At 42.4% G+C, this 20,753-nt stretch overlaps 2 protein-coding genes across 2 annotated transcripts in view; both read left to right on the forward strand.

Moving 5' to 3' along the window:
- LOC115198235 (NXPE family member 3-like) overlaps nucleotides 1-19,990 on the forward strand; it is a 30,663-nt gene extending 10,673 nt beyond the window's left edge. Inside the window, exon 7 of the mRNA XM_029760024.1 lies at nucleotides 19,851-19,990. The gene's annotated coding sequence lies outside the window, so the exon portion shown is untranslated. The remainder of the gene's footprint in view (nucleotides 1-19,850) is intronic.
- Nucleotides 15,218-19,883, forward strand: LOC115199228 (NXPE family member 3; the record flags this gene model as incomplete). Its single annotated transcript, XM_029761853.1, has 6 exons — nucleotides 15,218-15,232; nucleotides 17,749-17,830; nucleotides 17,861-18,494; nucleotides 18,657-18,727; nucleotides 18,810-19,031; nucleotides 19,127-19,883. Coding segments are annotated over 6 exons (1,575 nt in total), but the record flags the coding sequence as incomplete, so codon positions are not given.
- Nucleotides 19,991-20,753: the final 763 nt, after the last annotated feature.

Here is a 20,753-nt window from a genome sequence, read left to right on the forward strand (position 1 = left end):
CATGGTCGCTGTGCTCAGACCGAGCAAGCTACAGTCAAGCGAGGCATCTCGTTGAACTCGGCACAGCCTAGATATGATGGTAATGCCATTGCAGGCTCTGTGTGTCTTTAAGCCCCGCACTGTGTCACTCCATCCTTTATGTGTGTGTGTGTGTGTGTGTGTGTGTGTGTATGTGTGTGTGTGTGTGAGTTTTTTCTTTGACATCTGTTGGGAGAAATGACTGATTTACAGTTCATGAGGGTTGCCTAATCACACATACGAAGTTTTGGAAAGATCTGACCTTTTTAACCCTTCGAAACAGCCCCTATGACACTATTTTAAGGCACTTCCGGGTTGACACAGGAAGCTGAAAGTGAACACATATCCTCCTTGGGGTAGGCTCTTATAGAATTTTGAGTTTTAAGTCTTTACGTTAAGAACTGACGTATTTACAGAGGGTTGAATGAGTGTGTGTTATTTCAGAAAATCACAGAAATCTGGCAAAGCTCCGAAACCTGCCTTAACGGGTTCGTCTGAACACGCTGCAACTGGATCTGGAACAGTTTTGAAAAAAGACCAAAAAAATTGAACATCACCAATTGTACATTGTACGATTTCTCTTAAATGACGATAGATAAATGTCTGGTTGTTTTTTTCCTGACACCGTAGGTTTATGGACTTTGACGTGAAGCGGTCAAATTAGTGCTCTATTTTTGTTTTTGATCTTTAATCCCAGAAAAATGGCCTTAACTCAAAAAGCGTTGAGGCTTCGACATCATCTTGTTCGGGGCTAACTGCCCATTATGCCAAACCTATGCTCACCAAGTTTCATCTTCGAAGTCTCTTCCATTTAGGAGAAAAGGCCACATCATGATTGGTGATGTTTTGTACATTTGCAATATGATTACATTCGCCATTTGGTGGTATTTTCCGGGAAAGCGGAATAATGACCAAAATTTGAACATTTTATAATACCGGAAACCGAATGTCCGAGAGACTTCGTTCGATGGACATAACCTACTAAAATCATTCTGGTCTAACAAATAAAATATACAGTGAGGGAAAAAAGTATTTGATCCCCTGCTGGTTTTGTACGTTTGCCCACTGACAAAGAAATTATCCGTCTATAATTTTAATGGTAGGTTTATTTGAACAGTGAGAGACAGAATAACAACAAAAATATCCATAAAAACGCATGTCAAAAAGGTTCTAAATTGATTTGCATTTTAATGAGGGAAATAAGTATTTTACCCCCTCTCAATCAGAAAGATTTCTGGCTCCCAGGTGTCTTTTATACAGGTAACGAGCTGAGATTAGAGCACAATTTTAAAGGGAGTGCTCCTAATCTTAGTTTGTTACCTGTATAAAAGACACCTGTCCACAGAAGCAATCAATCAATCAGATTCCAAACTCTCCACCATGGCCAAGACCAAAGAGCTCTCCAAGGATGTCAGGGACAAGATTGTAGACCTACACAAGGCTGGAATGGGCTACAAGACCATCGCCAAGCAGCTCGGTGAGAAGGTGACAACAGTTGGTGCGATTATTCGTAAATGGAAGAAACACAAAAGAACTGTCAATCTCCCTCGACCTGGGGCTCCATGCAAGATCTCACCTCTTGGAGTTGCACTGATCATGAGAACGGTGAGGAATCAGCCCAGAACTACACGGGAGGATCTTGTCAATGATCTCAAGGCAGCTGGGACCATAGTCACCAAGAAAACAATTGGTAACACACTACGCCTTGAAGGACTGAAATCCTGCAGCGCCCGCAAGGTCCCCCTGCTCAAGAGTACATATACAGGCCCGTCTGAAGTCTGCCAATGAACATCTGAATGACTCAGATGACAACTGGTGAAAGTGTTATGGTCAGATGAGACCAAAATGGAGCTCTTTGACATCAACTCAACTCGCCATGTTTGGAGGAGGAGGAATGCTGCCTATGACCCCAAGAACATCATCTCCACCGTCAAACATGGAGGTGGAAACATTATGCTTTGGGGGTGTTTTTCTGCTAAGGGGACAGGACAACTTCACCGCATCAAAGGGACGATGGACGGGGCCATGTACCGTCAAATCTTGGGTGAGAACCTCCTTCCCTCAGCCAGGGCATTGAAAATGGGTCGTGGATGGGTATTACAGCATGACAATGACCCAAAACACACGGCCAAGGCAACAAAGGAGTGGCTCAAGAAGAAGCACATTAAGGTCCTGGAGTGGCCTAGCCAGTCTCCAGACCTTAATCCCATAGAAAATCTGTGGAGGGAGCTGAAGGTTTGAGTTGCCAAACATCAGTCTCGAAACCTTAATGACTTGGAGAAGATCTGCAAAGAGGAGTGGGACAAAATCCCTCCTGAGATGTGTGCAAACCTGGTGGCCAACTACAAGAAACGTCTGACTTCTGTGATTGCCAACAAGGGTTTTGCCACCAAGTACTAAGTCATGTTTTGCAGAGGGGTCAAATACTTATTTCCCTCATTAAAATGCAAATCATTTTATAACATTTTTGACATGCGTTTTTCTGGATTTTTTTGTTGTTATTCTGTCTCTCACTGTTCAAATAAACCTACCATTAAAATTATAGACTGATAATTTCTTTGTCAGTGGGCAAACGTACAAAATCAGCAGGGGATCAAATACTTTTTTCCCTCACTGTATATGTTACGCCCCTGAAAAAGGGGAGAAATAATCACGAGTGTGATACGGTATTGTTTCCTCACTGAGAACTTTTGCTGCAATCATTTTTCCAAAGTAACACATTTTACAAAGGTAACACATTTTACTAAACAACAGATCTACAGGAAAGAGCTAGTGTTGTAGGGTACAAGGCTTATTCAAGTCACAACAGTATACACTGTAATTCACTGAAACATACAATAATTTCAATATAACTGTCAAGCACAAAGCTTTAACTCAGTAAACCATAACTCAATTTATCAACAGTCAATAAAGAGTTTGAAAAACCATTATACAAATAACACCGCAAAATATCTTATTAACAACGCACATGTTCATTCACGATCGACATAAAATGGCAGCTACTCTCAGTACGAAGCTAGCCTTCGCTGCAACCGAACAGGGCTCATATTACTCTCAGCAAACTTAACTCTAACTTCCTCAAGATGTTACTAAGACACACTTTAAACACTCTTGACATGTTAGCGAGTTATTACATTTAAATGACTCTGTTTTATCATCAATAACGTACCTGAAAAAGGGGAGAAATAATCACGAGTGTGATACGGTATTGTTTTCTCACTGAGAACTTTTACTGCAATAAGGAAAAGACCGCGATTTCCACGCGAACTTGGGTGGTGACCAGAGCAATCGATCTCAGGCTCATAGATTAAGAGCATTTAGTAGATCACAGATGAACACTTTTCCCCTTCAATTAGGCACCACAAAATAAAGTAATCAATATAACGTTTACACATTCCTTTTACAATTCTTACCCTTTGTACGCTTGATGGATTTTAACTTATCAATCTCTATTAACTAATACAGAATGCATGATCTTTTTAACATTAGATGTTTTAAGATCCTCACATACTATGAACTTACTAATACTTAATGTATAACAGGCTATGAGTATTTCCTTTAACCTGTCACATATACAGTACCAGTCAAAAGTTTGGACACCGACTCATTCAAGGGTTTTTCTTTATTTTTATTATTTTCAACATTGTAGTATAATAGTGAAGACATCAAAACTATGAAATAACACATGGAATCAAAAAAGTTAAAAATATCAAAATAGCCAAAGTAGCCACCCTTTGCCTTGATGACAGCTTTCCACACTCTTGGCATTCTGTCAACCAGCTTCATGAGCTAGTCACCTGGAATGCATTTCAATTAACAGGTGTGCATTGTTAAACATTCATTTGTTAAATTTCTATTCTACTTAATGTGCTTAGCCAATCAGTTGTGTTGTGACAAGGTAGGGTTGGTATACAGAAGATAGCCCTATTTGGTAAAATACTAAGTACAAATTATGGCAAGAACTGCTCAAATAAGCAAAGAGAAACAACAGTCCATCATTACTTATAGACATGAAGGTCAGTCAATCTAGAACATTTCAAGAACTTTGACATTTTCTTCAAGTGCAGTTGCAAAAACCATAAAGTGCTATGATGAAACTGGCTCTCATGAGGACCGCCACAGGAAAGGAAGACCCAGAGTTAGCTCTGCTGCAGAGGATGAGTTCATTTAAGTTACCAGCCTCAGAAATCGGCAATTAACTGCACCTCAGATTGCAGCCCAAATAAATGCTTCACGAATTTCAAGTAACAGACAGATCTCAACAACTGTTCAGAGGAGACTGCATGAATCAGGCCTTCATGGTCGAATTGCTGCAAAGAAACCACTACTAAAGGACACCAATAATAAGAAGAGACTTGCTTGGGACAAGAAACATGAGCAGTGGACATTGGACCAGTGGAAATCTGTCCTTTGGTCCAACCGCTGTGTTTTTGTGAGGCACAGAGTAGGTGAATGGATGATCTCTGCATGTATGGTTTCCACCGTGAAGCATGGAGGAGGAGGTGTGATGGTGTGGTGTGCTTTGCTGGTGACACTGTCAGTGATTTATTTAGAATTCAAGGCACATTTAACCAGCATGGCTACCACAGCGTTCTGCAGCGATACGCCATTTGGTTTCTACTTAGTGGGACTATTATTTGTTTTTCAACAGAACAATGACCCGACACACCTCTAGGCGGTGTGAGGACATTTTCTGTTAAACCTTACTAATGCTTGTGTACTAAAATATCCTTCTTTAAGTGTAGGCATTGGGCTTGAGATTGTTAAAGAAACTCATGTAAGATAGAAAAGTTTGTGTGCATTAATAAGAGGCCTGTTCTAACTGTTGTGTGTGTAGCATGACCCCATGATATCTGGGCGCTCAGCCAACAGCTTACAGGAACTAACTGGTTCCTCTTAGCTTAACTGGAGACAGAGCAAAGTGTTATATTATGCACACTAGTGATAGAGTTGTTTGGCAAAATATTCATGTTTTGTGTGTGTGGGGTTAGGACATACATAATTTGGGCCGACAGTCAAAGGCGCTTGCTTGCCCAACTTGGGAAAACCGTTGAGCTACTGTTAGAGGAAGTACACGACCGTTCAAAAGCTTGGGGTCACTTAGAAATGTCCTTGTTTTTTAAATAAAAGCACATTTTTAGTCCACTAAAAGAACATACAACTGATCAGAAATACAGTGTAGACATTGTTAATGTTGTAAATGACTACTGTAGCTGAAAACGGCAGATTTTTTATGGAATATCTATATAGGCGTACAGGGGCCCATTATCAGCAACCATCACTCCTGTGTTCCAAGGGGACGTTGTGTTAGCTAATCCAAGTTTATCATTTTAAAAGGCTAATTGATCATTAGAAAACCCTTTTGCAATTATGTTAGCACAGCTGAAAACTGTTGTCCTAATTAAAGAAGCAATAAAACTGGCCTTCTTTAGACTAGTTGATTATCTGGAGCATCAGCATTGTGGGTTCGATTACAGGCTCAAAATGGACAGAAACAAAGGTCTTTCTTCTGAAACTCGTCAGTCTATTCTTGTTCTGAGAAATGAAGGCTATTCCATGTGAGAAATTGCCAAGAAACTGAAGATCTCATACAACGCTGTGTACTACTCCCTTCACAGAACAGCACAAACTAGCCCTAACCAGAATTGAAAGAGGAGTGGGAGGCCCCGGTGCACAACTGAGCTAGAGGACAAGTACATTATAATGTCTAGTTTGAGAAACAGACGCCTCACAAGTTCTCAACTGGCAGCTTCATTACTTGCAGCGTCATTAGATAGTACCCGCAAAACATCCGTTTCAACGTCAACAGAGAAGAGGCAACTCCGGGATGCTGGCCTTCTAGGCAGAGTTCCTCTGTCAAGTGTCTGTGTTCTTTTGCCCATCTTAATCTTTTCTTTTTATTGGCCAGTCTGAGATATGGCTTTTCTTTGCAACTCTGCCTAGAAGGCCAGCATCCCGTAGTCGCCTCTTCTCTGTTGACGTTGAGACTGGTGTTTTACTGGCTCGATCCTAGGCCCCACACTCTTCTCAATTTACATCAACAACATATCTCAGGCAGTAGGAAGCTCTCTCATCCATTTAAACTCAGCAAAAAAAGAAACGTCCCTTTTTCAGGACCCTGTCTTTCAAAGATAATTCGTAAAAATACAAATAACTTCACAGATCTTCATTGTAAAGTATTTAAACACTGTTTCCCATGCTTGTTCAATGACGCATAAACAATTAATGAACATGCACCTGTGGAACGGTCATTAAGACACTAACAGCTTACAGACGGTAGGCAATTAAGGTCACAGTTATGAAAACTTAGGACACTAAAGAGGCCTTTCTACTGACTCTGAAAAACACCAACTGCCCTAGTTACACCAGGAATGCACAATCCCTCTATCAGTGCTCAGACTGTTTGCAATAGGCTGAGAGAGGCTGGACTGATTGCTTGTAGGCCTGTTGTAAGGCAGGTCCTCACCAGACATCACCGGCAACAACGTCGCCTATGGGCACAAACCCACCGTCGCTGGACCAGACAGGACTAGCAAAAAGTGCTCTTCACTGACGAGTCGCGGTTTTGTCTCACCAGCGGTGATGGTCAGATTTGCGTTTACCGTCGAAGGAATGAGCGTTACACCGAGGCCTGTACTCTGGAGCGAGATCGATTTGGAGGTGGAGGGTCGGTCATGGTCTGGGGCGGTGTGTCACAGCATCATCGGACTGAGCTTGTTGTCATTGCAGGCAATCTCAACGCTGTGCGTTACAGGGAAGACATCCTCCTCCCTCATGTGGTACCCTTCCTGCAGGCTCATCCTGACATGACCCTACAGCATGACAATGCCACCAGCATGACAATGCTCATTCTGTGAATATCAGTGTTCTGCCATTGCCAGCGAAGAGCCCGGATCTCAATCCCATTGAGCATGTCTGGGACTTGTTGGATCGGAGGGTGAGGGCTAGGGCTAGTCCCCCCAGAAATGTCTGGGAACTTGCAGGTGCCTTGGTGGAAGAGTGGGTTACTTCCGGCGCCGACAGAGATGGCCGCCTCGCTTCGCGTTCCTAGGAAACAATGCAGTATTTTGTTTTTTTGTGTTATTTCTTACAATGCTACCCAAGAAAATCGTAGGTTTTATTACATACAGTCGGGAGGAACTATTGGATATAAGAGCAACGTCACCTCACCAACATTACGACCAGGAATACGACTTTCCCGAAGCGGATCCTCTGTTAGGCCTACCACCCAGGACAATGGATCGGATCCCAGCCGGCGACCCAAAACAACGACGGCAGACAGAACGGTCTTCTGGTCAGGCTCCATAGATGGGCACATCGCGCACCGCTCCCGAGCATACTACTCGCCAATGTCCAGTCTCTTGACAAGGTAGACGAAATCCGAGCAAGAGTTGCCTTCCAGAGAGACAGAGACTGTAACGTTCTTTGTTTCTCGGAAACATGGCTCACTCAAGGCACGCTATCTGAGTCGGTACAGCCACCTGGCTTCTTCACGCATCGAGCCAACAGAAACAAGCATCTCTCTGGTAAGAAGAAGGGCGGGGGTGTATGCCTTATGATTAACGAGACGTGGTGTGATCATAACAACATATAGGAACTTAAGTCCTTTTGTTCACCTGACTTAGAATTCCTCACAATTAAATGCTGACTCCTGGTTATGATCGAAGAATTCTCTTCGATCATAACCACAGTCGTGTATATTCCCCCCAAGCAGACACATCGATAGCCCTGAAAGAACTTAATTCGACTCTATGCAAACTTGTAAACCACTTATCCGGAGGCTGCATTTATCGTAGCTCGGGATTTTAACAAGGCTAATCTGAAAACAAGGTTCCCCAAATTCTATCAGCATATTGATTGGGCTACCAGGGCTGGCAAAACCCTAGATCACTGTTATTCTAACTTCCGCGACGCATATAAGGCCCTCCCCCGCCCTCCCTTCGGAAAAGCTGACCACGACTCCATTTTGTTGCTCCCAGCCTATAGACAGAAGCTAAAACAGGAAGCCCCCGCGCTCAGGTCTGTTCAACGCTGGTCCGACCAATCGGATTCCATGCTTCAAGATTGCTTCGATCACATGGACTGGGACATGTTCCGCATAACGTCCAACAACAACATTGATGAATACGCTGATTCGGTGAGCGAGTTCATTAGCAAGTGCATCGGTGATGTTGTACCCATAGCGTCTATTTAAACATTCCCCAACCAGAAACCGTGGATTGATGGCAGCATTCGCACAAAACTGAAAGCATGAACCACTGCTTTTAATCAGGGCAAGGTGACCGGAAACATGACCGAATACAAACAGTGTAGCTATTCCCTCCACAAGGCAATCAAACAAGCTAAGCGTCAGTATAGAGACAAAGTGAAGTCGCAATTCAACGGCTCAGACACGAGAGGTATGTGGCAGGGTCAACAGTCAATCATGGACTACAAAAGAAAAACCAGCCCCGTCGCGGACCACGATGCCTTGCTCCCAGACAGACTAAACAACTTTTTTGCTCGCAATACAGCACCACTGACACGGCCCGCTACCAAAACCTGCGGGCTCTCCTTCACGGTAGCCAACGTGAGTAAAACATTTAAACGTGTTAACCCTCACAAGGCTGCAGGCCCAGAAGGCATCCCCAGCCGCGTCCTCAGAGCATGCGCAGACCAGCTGGCTGGTGTGTTTACAGACATATTCAATCAATCCTTATCCCAGTCTGCTGTTCCCACATGCTTCAAGAGGGCCACCATTGTTCCTGTTCCCAAGAAAGCTAAGGTAACTGAGCTAAATGACTACCGCCCTGTAGCACTCACTTCCGTCATCATGAAGTGCTTTGAGAGACTAGTCAAGGACCATATCACCTCCACCCTACCTGGCACCCTAGACCCACTCCAATTTGCTTACCGCCCCAATAGGTCCACAGACGACACAATTGCCATCACGCTGCACACTGCCCTAACACACTTGGACAAGAGGAATACCTCCGGTGAAAATAATTTGGCCTTATTTTGGATTACATTCCAATGATAAAACTGGAGGGGACAAAATTGCAATTTCAGAATGTGGGATCTTAAGTAGTAACTAAAGGCTAGGATAATGACTGACTGAGCAGAGATTACGATCTGGCAGAGTGGAATTGGCAGGAATGGGTATTGTAGAGGTCTTGATTTATGGAACGAGTCACAGCTGGTAGGGATCTGCTCTGACTCCAGCACACCTGTCTCCAACCACACCATCACACACAAACAGAAAGGCAGGGGGAGAGAGAGAAAGAGTGTACTGGGGGAATAGCTGCAGATAAAGCAGATACTGGATGACCACTAGGGGGTGTGGCAGGAGTAGATGTGACACATTCTAGTCATCCTAGCAGAGCTGGGTAGGATTTTTTTCATGGTATCCAAAGCGTTGGTAACTACCTGTGCTGCTGGCAACTATTTAATTACGTTTTTTTCCCCCGACGTTTACTGACACCGGACATTTTCAACGGGTGTTGAGCGTTCGTAAATTCATCAGTTATTCTGCGCTCTGGTACATTCAGACGAGAGTGCTCTGAAATCTGAGCAGATAGCCAGAGCAAATTTACGAAGCACCCAAATGAACAATGTCCGATGAGAACGCACAACGACTATACCATTTTAGCTAAGCTAAGAATGACGAGAATAATCAAGTCAATAAACGATGGGTAGTTCGATAGCATATAGTTAATATACAGGCAAGTTCGATGTATTAGTAGCCAACTAACGTTAGGTAGCTGGCTAACATATATTACTGGTACATACTGCTGTAATGATATGCTATGCGGAAAGTAGTTATGGTATTTGTGCCTTTTAATTGGTAACGGTTTTGATACCTTGTATTAAAAACAACACTGGGACATCTACCGATTTACTACTGGAGAATGTGTTCCTTTATTCGATCACACAGTGCAACCAGTCAGGCTGACAGGGTCCATCGTTCGTCCATAATATAAATCTTTTGTCAATACACACACTCAGGAAACAAAAAACACACAAAACAAACAGTATTTGGTTAGGAACGTCTTCCTTTCCTATCATTTGAAAAGAGTAATTTCTTCTCCATCCAACTATTTTTTTATTATCTATGTCATTTTAAATGTTGCACCCACATGGTAGTTCCTCCTACTGTGTGCACATTTCCGTGTAGGGTTTAAATTTATAGCTGGTTTCCCCAATCATAACCAACTGTTTTACCACCTAATGTGCACAACCTGTCCCAGAACAGGATTTTCTATGATGTTCAAAAGAAAATCAGTCTCACCCTCAATTAATTTTGTATGTTCAGAATAGCGTGTCCACTCACTGGGTGTGGGGCTCCCTGCCACGTCTGACGCAACCCCTGCACAGTTAACCTCATCTCCCCGGGAGCAATCAGCAAGCGGAGTTAGCCATTCCACCGCTGTCACAAAATTGTCGTAGAAATTCTAACCAAAAGGAGAGAGACTGTATTCTTCAAAACAACTTTATTATAATTTTGTAAAAATGGAGCAGTTAACTATGCACTTCAACAGTTGCACATTTAAGGCCCAACAAACAGTGTCGGTTCTCAGAGAAGTACATCTGTTTTGTATACTTGGCAGTCAGCAGAAATTAGTTGTCTGTGCAAATTTAAGATTACGATCTACAGGAAGTCGTATGGTTAACCCACGGGATGTCACATGCTGTGGTCACACCCAAACGGCTCTTAGCTGTAAAACCAGTGTATTCACTAAGTCACACAAAGACAAGTTTGTATCAGGTTAGAAAAAACACTATCATATAACAAGAGACTAATCTTTAAGCAGTAAACACGGGAATATTCCATGACAGTTATCACCACTCTTGATTACTTTAAATGTAGTTTAGACAATGGCGTGTGGTTAGTGTTATATCCACATCCGATCACTTCTGGGTGTCGACCCCCGTCCCCGGGAGTTGGCCCACCCAATCTCTTGAGCGAGACTCTAGACAGCGGCTCTGGGTTAAAGCGTTAACACCACCTGTAAATGCACACTGGACAGGTGTAAAGAATACTTGTAAAAATTACCATAACAAGCGTTCAAATCACCTGGAAACGCACATTGGACAGGTGGAAAAAATCCCGGTTACACAAAATGACATTTGACACTTTCATGGTATCAATAACTGCTTTTAATACACCACATATACAGTGCCTTCAGAAATATTCACACCCCTTGACTTTTTCAACATTTGTTGTGTTAGCCACAGTGAAATGTTTACAAATGAATAAAAAAATGAAAAGCTGAAATGTCTTGAGTCAATAAGTATTCAACCCCTTTGTTATGGCAAGCCTAAATACATTCAGGAGTAAACATTTGCTTAACAAGTCACATAAGTTGTGCAATAATAGTGTTAAACATGATTTTTTTAATGACTACCTTATCTCTGTACCCCAATTATCTGTAAGGTCCCTCAGTCGAGCAATGAATTTCAAACACAGATTCAGCCATAAAAAATAGTTTTTTTAATGCCTTGCAAAGAAGAGCAGCTATTGGTAGATGTTTTTTGTTTTGTTTTAAGCAGACGTTGAATATCCCTTTGAGCATGGTGAAGTTATTAATTACACTTTGGACGGTGTATCAATACACCCAGTCACTACAAAGATACAGGCGTCCCTCCTAACTCAGTTGCTGCAGGGGAAGGAAACCGCCCTGGGATTTCACCATGAGGCCAATGGTGACTTTAAAACAGTTACAGAGTTTAAAGTCTGTGATAGTAGAAAACTGAGGATGGATTAACAACATTTTAGTTACTCCCAGGGGTGCAACATTCACTGCAGACAGTGTGTCCACCCCACATTCTGAAATTGCATTTTTGTCCCCTCCAGTTTTATCATTGGAATGTAATCCAAAATAAGGCTATGGAGTGCTTTAGGACCATGCGGACACATCCGAGATGACGGGTAGGCTGTTTGGAGTGTTTATCTGACTGGATTAAAAAATATATATATATATATTATTATGTCCCCCCCACTTCTAAAACCAAAGTTGCACCCCTGATTACTCCACAGCCTGTACAGAACAAAAATATTCCAAAACATGCATCCTGTTTGCAATAAGGCACTAAAGTAAAACTGAAAACAATGTGGCAAAGAAATGAACTTCATGTCCTGAATACAAAGTGTTATGTTGGGGCACTCTTCATATTTTCAAGCATGGTTGTGGCTGCATCATGTTATGGGTATTCTTGTCATCGGCAAGGACAAAGGAGTTTTTTAGGATAAAAAGAAATGGGTTAGAGCAAAGCACAGTCAAAATCCTAGAGGAAAACCTGCTTTAGTCTGCTTTCCAACAGACATCGGGACACAAATTCACCTTTCAGCAGCACAATAACCTAAAACACAAAACCAAATATATACTGGATTTGCTTACCAAGATGACATTGAATGTTCCTGAGTGGCCTAGTTACAGTCTTGACTTAAATCGGCTGCAAATCTATGGTAAGAATTGAACATGGCTGTCTAGCAATGATCAACAACCAACTTGACAGAGCTTGAAGAATTTTCAAAGTAATAATGTGCTAATATTGTACAATCTAGGTGTGCAAAGCTCTTAGAGACTTACCCAGAAAGACTCACAGCTCTAATCACTGCCAAAGTTGATTCAATCATGTATTGACTCAGGAGTGTGAAGACATATGTAAATGAGATATTTCTGTATTTAATTTTCATACAATTTGCTCAAATTTCAAAAAACATGTTTTCACGTTGTCATTATGGTGTATAGAGTGTATAGATAAAAACATATATTTAATCAATTTTGAATTCAGGCTGTAACACAACAAAATGTGGAATAAGTAAAGGGGCATGAATACTTTCTGAAGACACTATATGTTCTTGAACCGAGTATTTTATAATCACACACAGAAGAAATTAGAAGGATCATTTAGTTGCTAATGGCAGCCTGCAGTACCCCGGTTGGCCTTCAACTTGAGTTATTCAATGAGAGGGGGCAGCACTGAGCTAGCCTGCAACGTCACTTCCTGGAATAGCTCAAACTGAGCATGTTATGTCTCCATGAGACGCCATCTTAAGCGAATTCATTTGCCTTCAATGCGCTGCTGAGTCTTCACATTGGAATGAATGGTGTCACGTGATCAATGGCTTTATCCATTCATACAGTACCAGTCAAAAGTTTGGGCACACTTACTTATTCAAGGATTTTCTTTATTTTTACTACATTCTACAATAATAGTGAAGGCATCAAAACTATGAAATAACACATATGGAATCATGTAGTGACCCCCAAAAAAGTGTTAAACAAATCAATATATATTTTTTTGATTTGATTGTAGAAATAATTAAAATAAAGAAAAACCCTTGAATGAGTAGGTGTGTCCAAACGTTTGACTGGTACTGTATATACAGTCAGTGTTTTAACTACTTTTTAAATTGATATTTTCCTTGAGATAATCACAGATTTGTATGTGATTGAAAATATCAGGAAGAAAGGAAGCATTTCTAATGTGATTGAAAAGGGCCATGTCTTTGTCCGACCTATGTCTTCACACCATTCACAATATGTATCTCATTTTAAATTTATTTCCTTTCCTAACACTTTGTCTACTACAGGCAGTGTGTCTATCTACTGTGCATATCCCATAATAAGCTACAACCAAACCATTACCAACGGAACTACAACCAGACCTTCATCAATGGCAGCTACAACCTGACGATCACCAACCCAAACCATTTTTTAACAAAAATGATTTGCTTTCACTACCTGTATGCTGTGGATACCTGTGATTGCACTGCCACTGGACGCCCACAAGATGAAACTGGGCATCGCACAGAGCAACACAGAACTACACACATAATGGTTCTTCCTTCAGTTGGACCATTTAGCAAACATTGTTTGCACTGCTGCACTTTTACCCTGCTTTTGTGTCTGCTCACCTGTCTATCCGGGGGATAACAGATACTCTGCTCCCTACCTATAGTTTGGCGTTGATCAGCTGAGCACCTTCCGAAGATGGGGAGCACCTCAAGGAACATGTGATGTCAAACGAATACATGAGTTCTCATGATGGAACCTCATTTGGGGCAATGACAGGATATGACATTACACTCATGATGCATTATAAGTTATCCTTTAAGAATAAATGGGCACGCTGTATATCATAACAGCAGGACACCTTCCAGATTGTGGTAGAAAATGTCCATCGTGCAGTCACTACCTTTTGAAAAAGGCCATGCAAAAGCTTTCTATAATTTCAGCCAGAAGTATGATTCACGAGCCAAAACGGTTCCTTAAAATGTGTGTACTATATGATTCTGTACATGTGCCACATTCACGATCTAACATCATATACCACACAAATGGATGCACTGCCGCACTGTGAAAAAACGGCTACTATGTGCCAACCTAAACTCACACTTTTACCTTGCAATGTAATTGGACATGATTGGGCCTTTAGTCAAGATCCTGTTAAACTACAGCACCACCTAAGACAGAGACTAAAGTTGTGTATTGCCCAGAGAATGAGCGGACGGAGAGAAAAAGATCTGGAAGATGTTTGGAGACGCAGTCACCGCTGGTTAACGTAGTCTTCTGACCATGGCTGAGCCTGTGGGCGTACTGTAGCTTCCTGTTGAAGCGAGCTACACTGCTTCCTGCCTTTGTTTTTTTGTCTATGTTAATGCCAAAAGACTGAACTAAGAGATTGAACCGAAGATTGGTTTGAACCGTGTTACGAACCGGCTCAGAGTTCGCAACAAAAGGGAGACAACGTGGAGACAAGGAGTATCAAAAATATATATTTATTCGATACCATAACTAGCACAACCAAAAACAAGGTGTCTGCATGGAGAGAGTCTCCCCAATGACTGTGGAAGAGTTGTCTTTATCCTGGGACACACCCGAGCCCAGGTGCTTCCCATGCAACTGACGACCCTTCCAACTCCGCCCACTGGCATCCTAATAAGGAACAAGAGCAAAGAGAGAAAATACAGCAGACAGAGTGGGAGGGTCGTCACAACCGAAGATTGGTTTTAACCACACTTTAAATATAGTGCAGACAATGGTATGGGGTTAGTGTTATATCCACATTCGATCACTTCGAAAATGGTGGAGTTGGTACAGTAGGGTGTGGCTAGCACTGAGTGGGGTTTCCTATTGCAGGGGGCCCAATTCTGTTATAAAAGGAAGGAGAAGGATACTATAACTTTATCCATTGTTTTTCTTTTGGATGCTGAATATCTGATAGACTTGTGAGTATTCTGAGGTCATTTTATTTACAAGTTGGGGAGTTTGTATATTTATAACTAACCCAAGATAGTTTATCTGTGTCGTTTACAGTGGGAGCAAGAAGTGAATTTTTTTTTATCTTGTATTGTAATGTTGATTGACTATTGACTGACATGCTGCATTTTTTTTTACTCTGATAACCTCCTTAGCCATGTTGAACTGTTGGTTGTGAGTAGGCGACTGGTCATTAGCAGTTTGGGTTATGTGCGTCACCCCAGTAATCGAATTAGCAAAGCACGGTAATTGTACTGAGTGCATTGACTGGCTCCCCAAGGGTTTTTCTAACCCATAAAATGTTTGGAAGTAAGGCGTGGTATGGTTTAAATAATATGGAATAGTTAACTGCAAGTTTAGCCTTCTATCCAAGGGGCAACTGTAATTTAAGTATACATACTTTTGCTCCTTGGACACTAAATAAATATTGCTTGATTAATTTAGTATGAAAGAAGAAAAACCGTAACAGAGACGCTGAAGCAGCACTATATGAAAGGGCAAGGAAATGGTTTGTGTTTAGTGTCTGACACAAACTAAGCTGCATGAGGAGATATATACACAGCGGATGTGTTCTCTGAAGTCAAAAGTTTATTTTTTTGTATATGGTTAACTTTTTTTATCTTAGAGGTAAGCAATAGGAATGGATGTAATCGAAGCCTTAGAAATCCTAGTGAAAGGTGTAAGGGAGGGAAGATGTATACTGTTAATTTGTTGAAGTTAGTTAACCCTTGATGGGATCTGGTAAACATACAGCACATAAGTCTAGGTCAAATCTGTATTAGGGCTGTACGGGCTTAAACTATGGTGTTATAGTGGAAAATGTGTCCAAGCTGGATTGAGTCTTGGTGGAATGAGAGACATTGTGTAGATGTTACTAGGTCAAAATGTTAGAATGTAACAATAATGATAAAGCATAACTGCTGATTTTTGACCTCAAGTTTCTAAGAATATGTAAAACTGTTAATATGTCTAAAGGGGATGGATTTGAGTTAATTATGGATTATGATGAATTTAATAGTTGAGGCAATGTATTATATGTGACCACTTGCTGACACGTGTCCACATTACAGTATATCCTTGGTAGGTTGCTGCTTGACCTTGTGATTTTGAGTTTGAACACTGAATGTGCAGGAGCTATGGAATGATAGTGGTGCTAAAACCTGGACAATCTGAGGCTTTGCAGCATTAGTGGAGAGGCAATTTTATTTTTCCATCATTTTACTCTTCATAGACAAAATATGTGACGTGTTTATGAGTTGTGAGTCTCTCTCTGCCTAGCATTTTTTTTCTGCACTGAGCACATTTCAGGTCTGCTGAGCACAAACTTGAACATTATGCAAATTCTGTGCGATAACTGTGAACACTGAAGATGTACTCGATGTAAGTTCCAGTTCCAGACTGGTAAAGTAGACTACTGTGGCTAATTGATCATAATTGTAGGCCTACCAAAAACAATGGAGAATGGATCCCATAACATTTTAACATGGAAATAGCTGTTCTATCATTCAGCCTACAGTAGCAGCCAATATGTGGTGTTCAGTGTAGGCCTACATTCCATGAGACTTGGACATTAACCTGTTTATCCACATGTCCTTCACACATGGAGGTGACTGAAAATGTTGTTGTGTTGTTTGATGCAAGAAACCACTTTACAAAATAAAATGCATTATTATTCCCACACCATTATTACAAATGATGCTACCCTCTGCCTATTAGCTACTTAGCTTATTAAAGCCTGTCTCAAAATACAACAATGCCCCTTCTCTTGGTTGGTTGGGGATGTATAGTACAGTCTTCCCTGTGGCTCAGTTGGTAGAGCATGGTGTTTGCAATGCCAGCATGGTGTGTGCAACGCCAGGGTTGTGGGTTTGATTCCCACGGGGGGCCAGTACAAAAAAAAATGCATGAAATGAAATGTATGCACTCACTACTGTAAGTCGCTCTGGATAAGAGCGTCTGCTAAATGACTAAAATGTAAAAATGTAATAAACGCACACCCTGTTTTAGGAAATCAAATACAGCCAAGTGGAGAAATCATGTTGTTGTATTTTGAGTGTAACAGCCACATGCTATGCAAACACAGAGTAGATGAACAGCTTATTTATGTCAATATCAGGGGGACTGGCGACTGGGGCCATGTGGAAGCGCCTGTCCAAATATATCTTCCTCCCGCTGACCCTGACAATCCTTGTCGTCCTTTTATACAACTACATTCTGGAGGTGAGGAGAGAAAGTGATCTTCTCCCATTACCATCTACCTACATTAGCCTACCACCAGTGAAGACTGCTGAGGGGAGGACAGCTCATAATAATGACTGGAATGGAATAAATGGAATGGTATCAACCACATGGAAACCACGTCTTTGATGTGTTTGATGCCATTCCATTTGCTCAATTCCAGCCATTATTATGAGCCGTCATCCCCTCAGCAGCCTCCATTGCCTACCACCCTTTCCCCCTTAGTGACCTCTATTCTCCTCCACAGCGGAAATTGGACCCACACAGGATCCCCTCAGAGGGCCCTCCTCCCCTGGACCGCGAGCGACAAGTCTGTGGCCACTTGGGTAAAAATCCCTCACCTGAGGAGGCTCTGGAGGAGCGTTACCTCCTGAAGTCCATCGCCTGGCCAGAGCCTCAGCCATGGTCTACGTCTTCACCCCTGAACCAGACCAGTGACCCTGCACACAGCCTGTTTGCAATCCTCCCTGCAGGGGGTAGGAGAGAGTGGCACGTGGGGGACCAGCTGGAGGCTCTGGTCATTATGAACAATTTCCAGGGACTTCCCAAGAGCCATGGCGGGGACTTCTTGCTGGCCCGGCTGCACTCCCCAGAGCTGGAGGCGGGTGTTGCAGGACATGTGCTGGACCACGAGAATGGGACTTACTCTGTCATTTTTCCATTACTGTGGGAGGGGTCTGTATGGGTGGACGTGACATTGGTCCATCCTAGTGAGGCAGTTCCTGTTCTACTGCGTATACGTGAGGAACACCCCGACAGGGTGCTTTACAAGAGCCTGTTTCGCTCTGGATTACTGTCTGAGACCACCATGTGTAACCTGTGCCTGCCAACCAACCAGCAGCCACTGTGCAATTACACAGACCCCCACACAGGTGAACCCTGGTACTGCTACAAGCCCAAGCAGCTGCTGAGCTGTGATACACGGATCAACCACGCCAGGGCAGGCTACCAGAAAGATCTGATAACCGAGAAAGAAGCACTGCTTTTCCAAAGGTAAGTGCGAGGTAAAAAAAGAGTGGTTTTGGGAATAAATGTAAGTTTTACCTTGGGCATATGCAGAATTTTTGCCTTTTGTCATATATAAATTACAGAGTATGGTTCTGGGGAATGTTATTGCTTGCTTTAAAATGTAAAATGATTCTCTATCTTTTTTAGTGGCGTAAACCTCAAAACACGTATTCATGCTAAGGCGTCTGACAGTGTCACTGTGCTACCTAAGAAAAAAGGTAGGAGTTTGTAGTGTGAAGAACATCTGAGTTTCTGTAAAGTGGTGGCGGCTGGTGCCTCATGCCTCCTCTTGTATTTCAGACAAACAAGAGGTGGAAAGCAACAGTGAAAAGGCAGCGCCTATCAGGACCACAGCCTCTGGGTATTACTTCCAAGGGTCATGGCGGGGGCTGGGTGGTGTCGTGATGCACCAGTTTAACGACCCCACTGCCATTACTCAGTGTCTGAAGGGCAAGATGGTGTACATGTATGGAGACTCCACCGTCAGACAGTACTACGAGTTCCTCACCAGATTCTTGCCAGGTGAGTGCTGTTTGCCAATACAATTACATCTCAAACTCAGCTGTCTCAGGTGTATTCAAATTCTCTCTCCCTCAACATTTATCTCTCTGTCAAAGAGCTGAGGGAGTTCAACCTTCACAGTCCTGTGAGCACAGGGCCCTTCATGGCAGTGGACATCCCCCATAACATCCTGCTGAAGTACCAGAGCCATGGTCCCCCCATCTCCTGGACCCCTATCAACGTCAGTCATCTGCGCTATGTAGCTAACGAGCTGGATGGCCTGGCCGGGGGCTCAGACACTATTGTTGTCATCAGCATTTGGGCTCATTTCAGCACCTTCCCTGTGCAGGTCTACATTCGCCGACTACGCCACATTCGAAGGGCGGTGGTGCGGCTTCTGGACCGGGCTCCGAAGACCGTGGTAGTGGTGCGCTCAGCCAACCTCCGGGCCCAAAGCCTACAGGAGAGCCTAAACTTCAGTGACTGGTTCTCAGTGCAGCTGGATGGGGTACTCAAGGCCATGTTCAAGGGCCTGAATATCTTGTTAGTGGATGCCTGGGAGATGACCCTTGCCCACCACCACCCTCACGATATCCACCCATCCCCTCCCATCATCAAGAACATGATAAACACTATCCTCTCTCACGTCTGCCCAGTGAAGAACTAGCAGATAGAGTTAAATTATACTTTTTTTCTCCTATTGTGTTATTGACTGTATGTTTGTTTATACCATGTTTAACTTTGTGTTGTTGCTTGTGTCGCACTGCTTTGCTTTATCTTGGCCAAGTCGCAGTTGTAAATGACAACTTGTTCTCAACTAGCCTACCTGCTTAAATAAAGGTGAAATAACTTTTAACAACTGCCAAAACAAAAGTAGGTCTCAACACCATTAAGTCAAAATGACAATGGCATCCTACTAGCAAATTTGTGACCAAATTCAGGAAACTAGGTGTATGTCGCAACTCACGACTTCACAGGAGAGCTGGTTGAATGTAAACATATTTTTTTTAATCAAAATACGTTTATTGTCAGAAATGCCTTCTTGAACATGTGAACTTTCATGTGCCTTAATAACAAACTTTTATGCCATCTGTAAATACAAATAAAGTTGTTAAATTACGAGCCTAGTTGGTTTAAAAGAAAAAGTCAGGAACTTTCCTGCTAGCCATGATTAGCTGAGATAATGAGTGGGCTGGACATGCCGAGAGATGAGTTTCAGATTGGTCTGCGGTGTAGCATCTTGTGTCTATAAAATGAGCTGCTCGGTATGCGTAGGTAATCCTTTCTACTGCAGTTTTTTTGAAAGATATAATGTTAGCCATGGAGAACTGCAAATATGTTGCTACTGCTCTCAATAACATTGCTGCCCTGAATTTATCAGGCGCTATTGACAAAAGTCAGTGGGGAAAAGTTGTGATGGACTACTTTCTGGAGGACGATTGTGCCAAGTTGACTCTCTCTGACTCTGAAAATGAATCAGACGCTGACGAAATCCCTGATTTAGGTAAAAAAAATATTGACAAGACATTGTAGAGTCTTATGATGACAGTGATAGGGAAGAAACAGCGATCAACAGTGTTGTTGTCAAGGAAGAATTTGACCGGGTTTTGAAATCAGTGGAACACAACAGGCCAAACAAGCTGTGCAAACTAAACAAAAACGACACAGAACATCTTATTTAATAAAAGGGGTTGCAGTCTGCTATGAAGCTTTCATCCATGTATACGGGTAAGAATCTAGCTA

The sequence above is a fragment of the Salmo trutta genome, chromosome 8 (genome assembly GCF_901001165.1).
Source record: "Salmo trutta chromosome 8, fSalTru1.1, whole genome shotgun sequence".
NCBI classification, from domain to species: Eukaryota; Metazoa; Chordata; class Actinopteri; order Salmoniformes; family Salmonidae; genus Salmo; species Salmo trutta.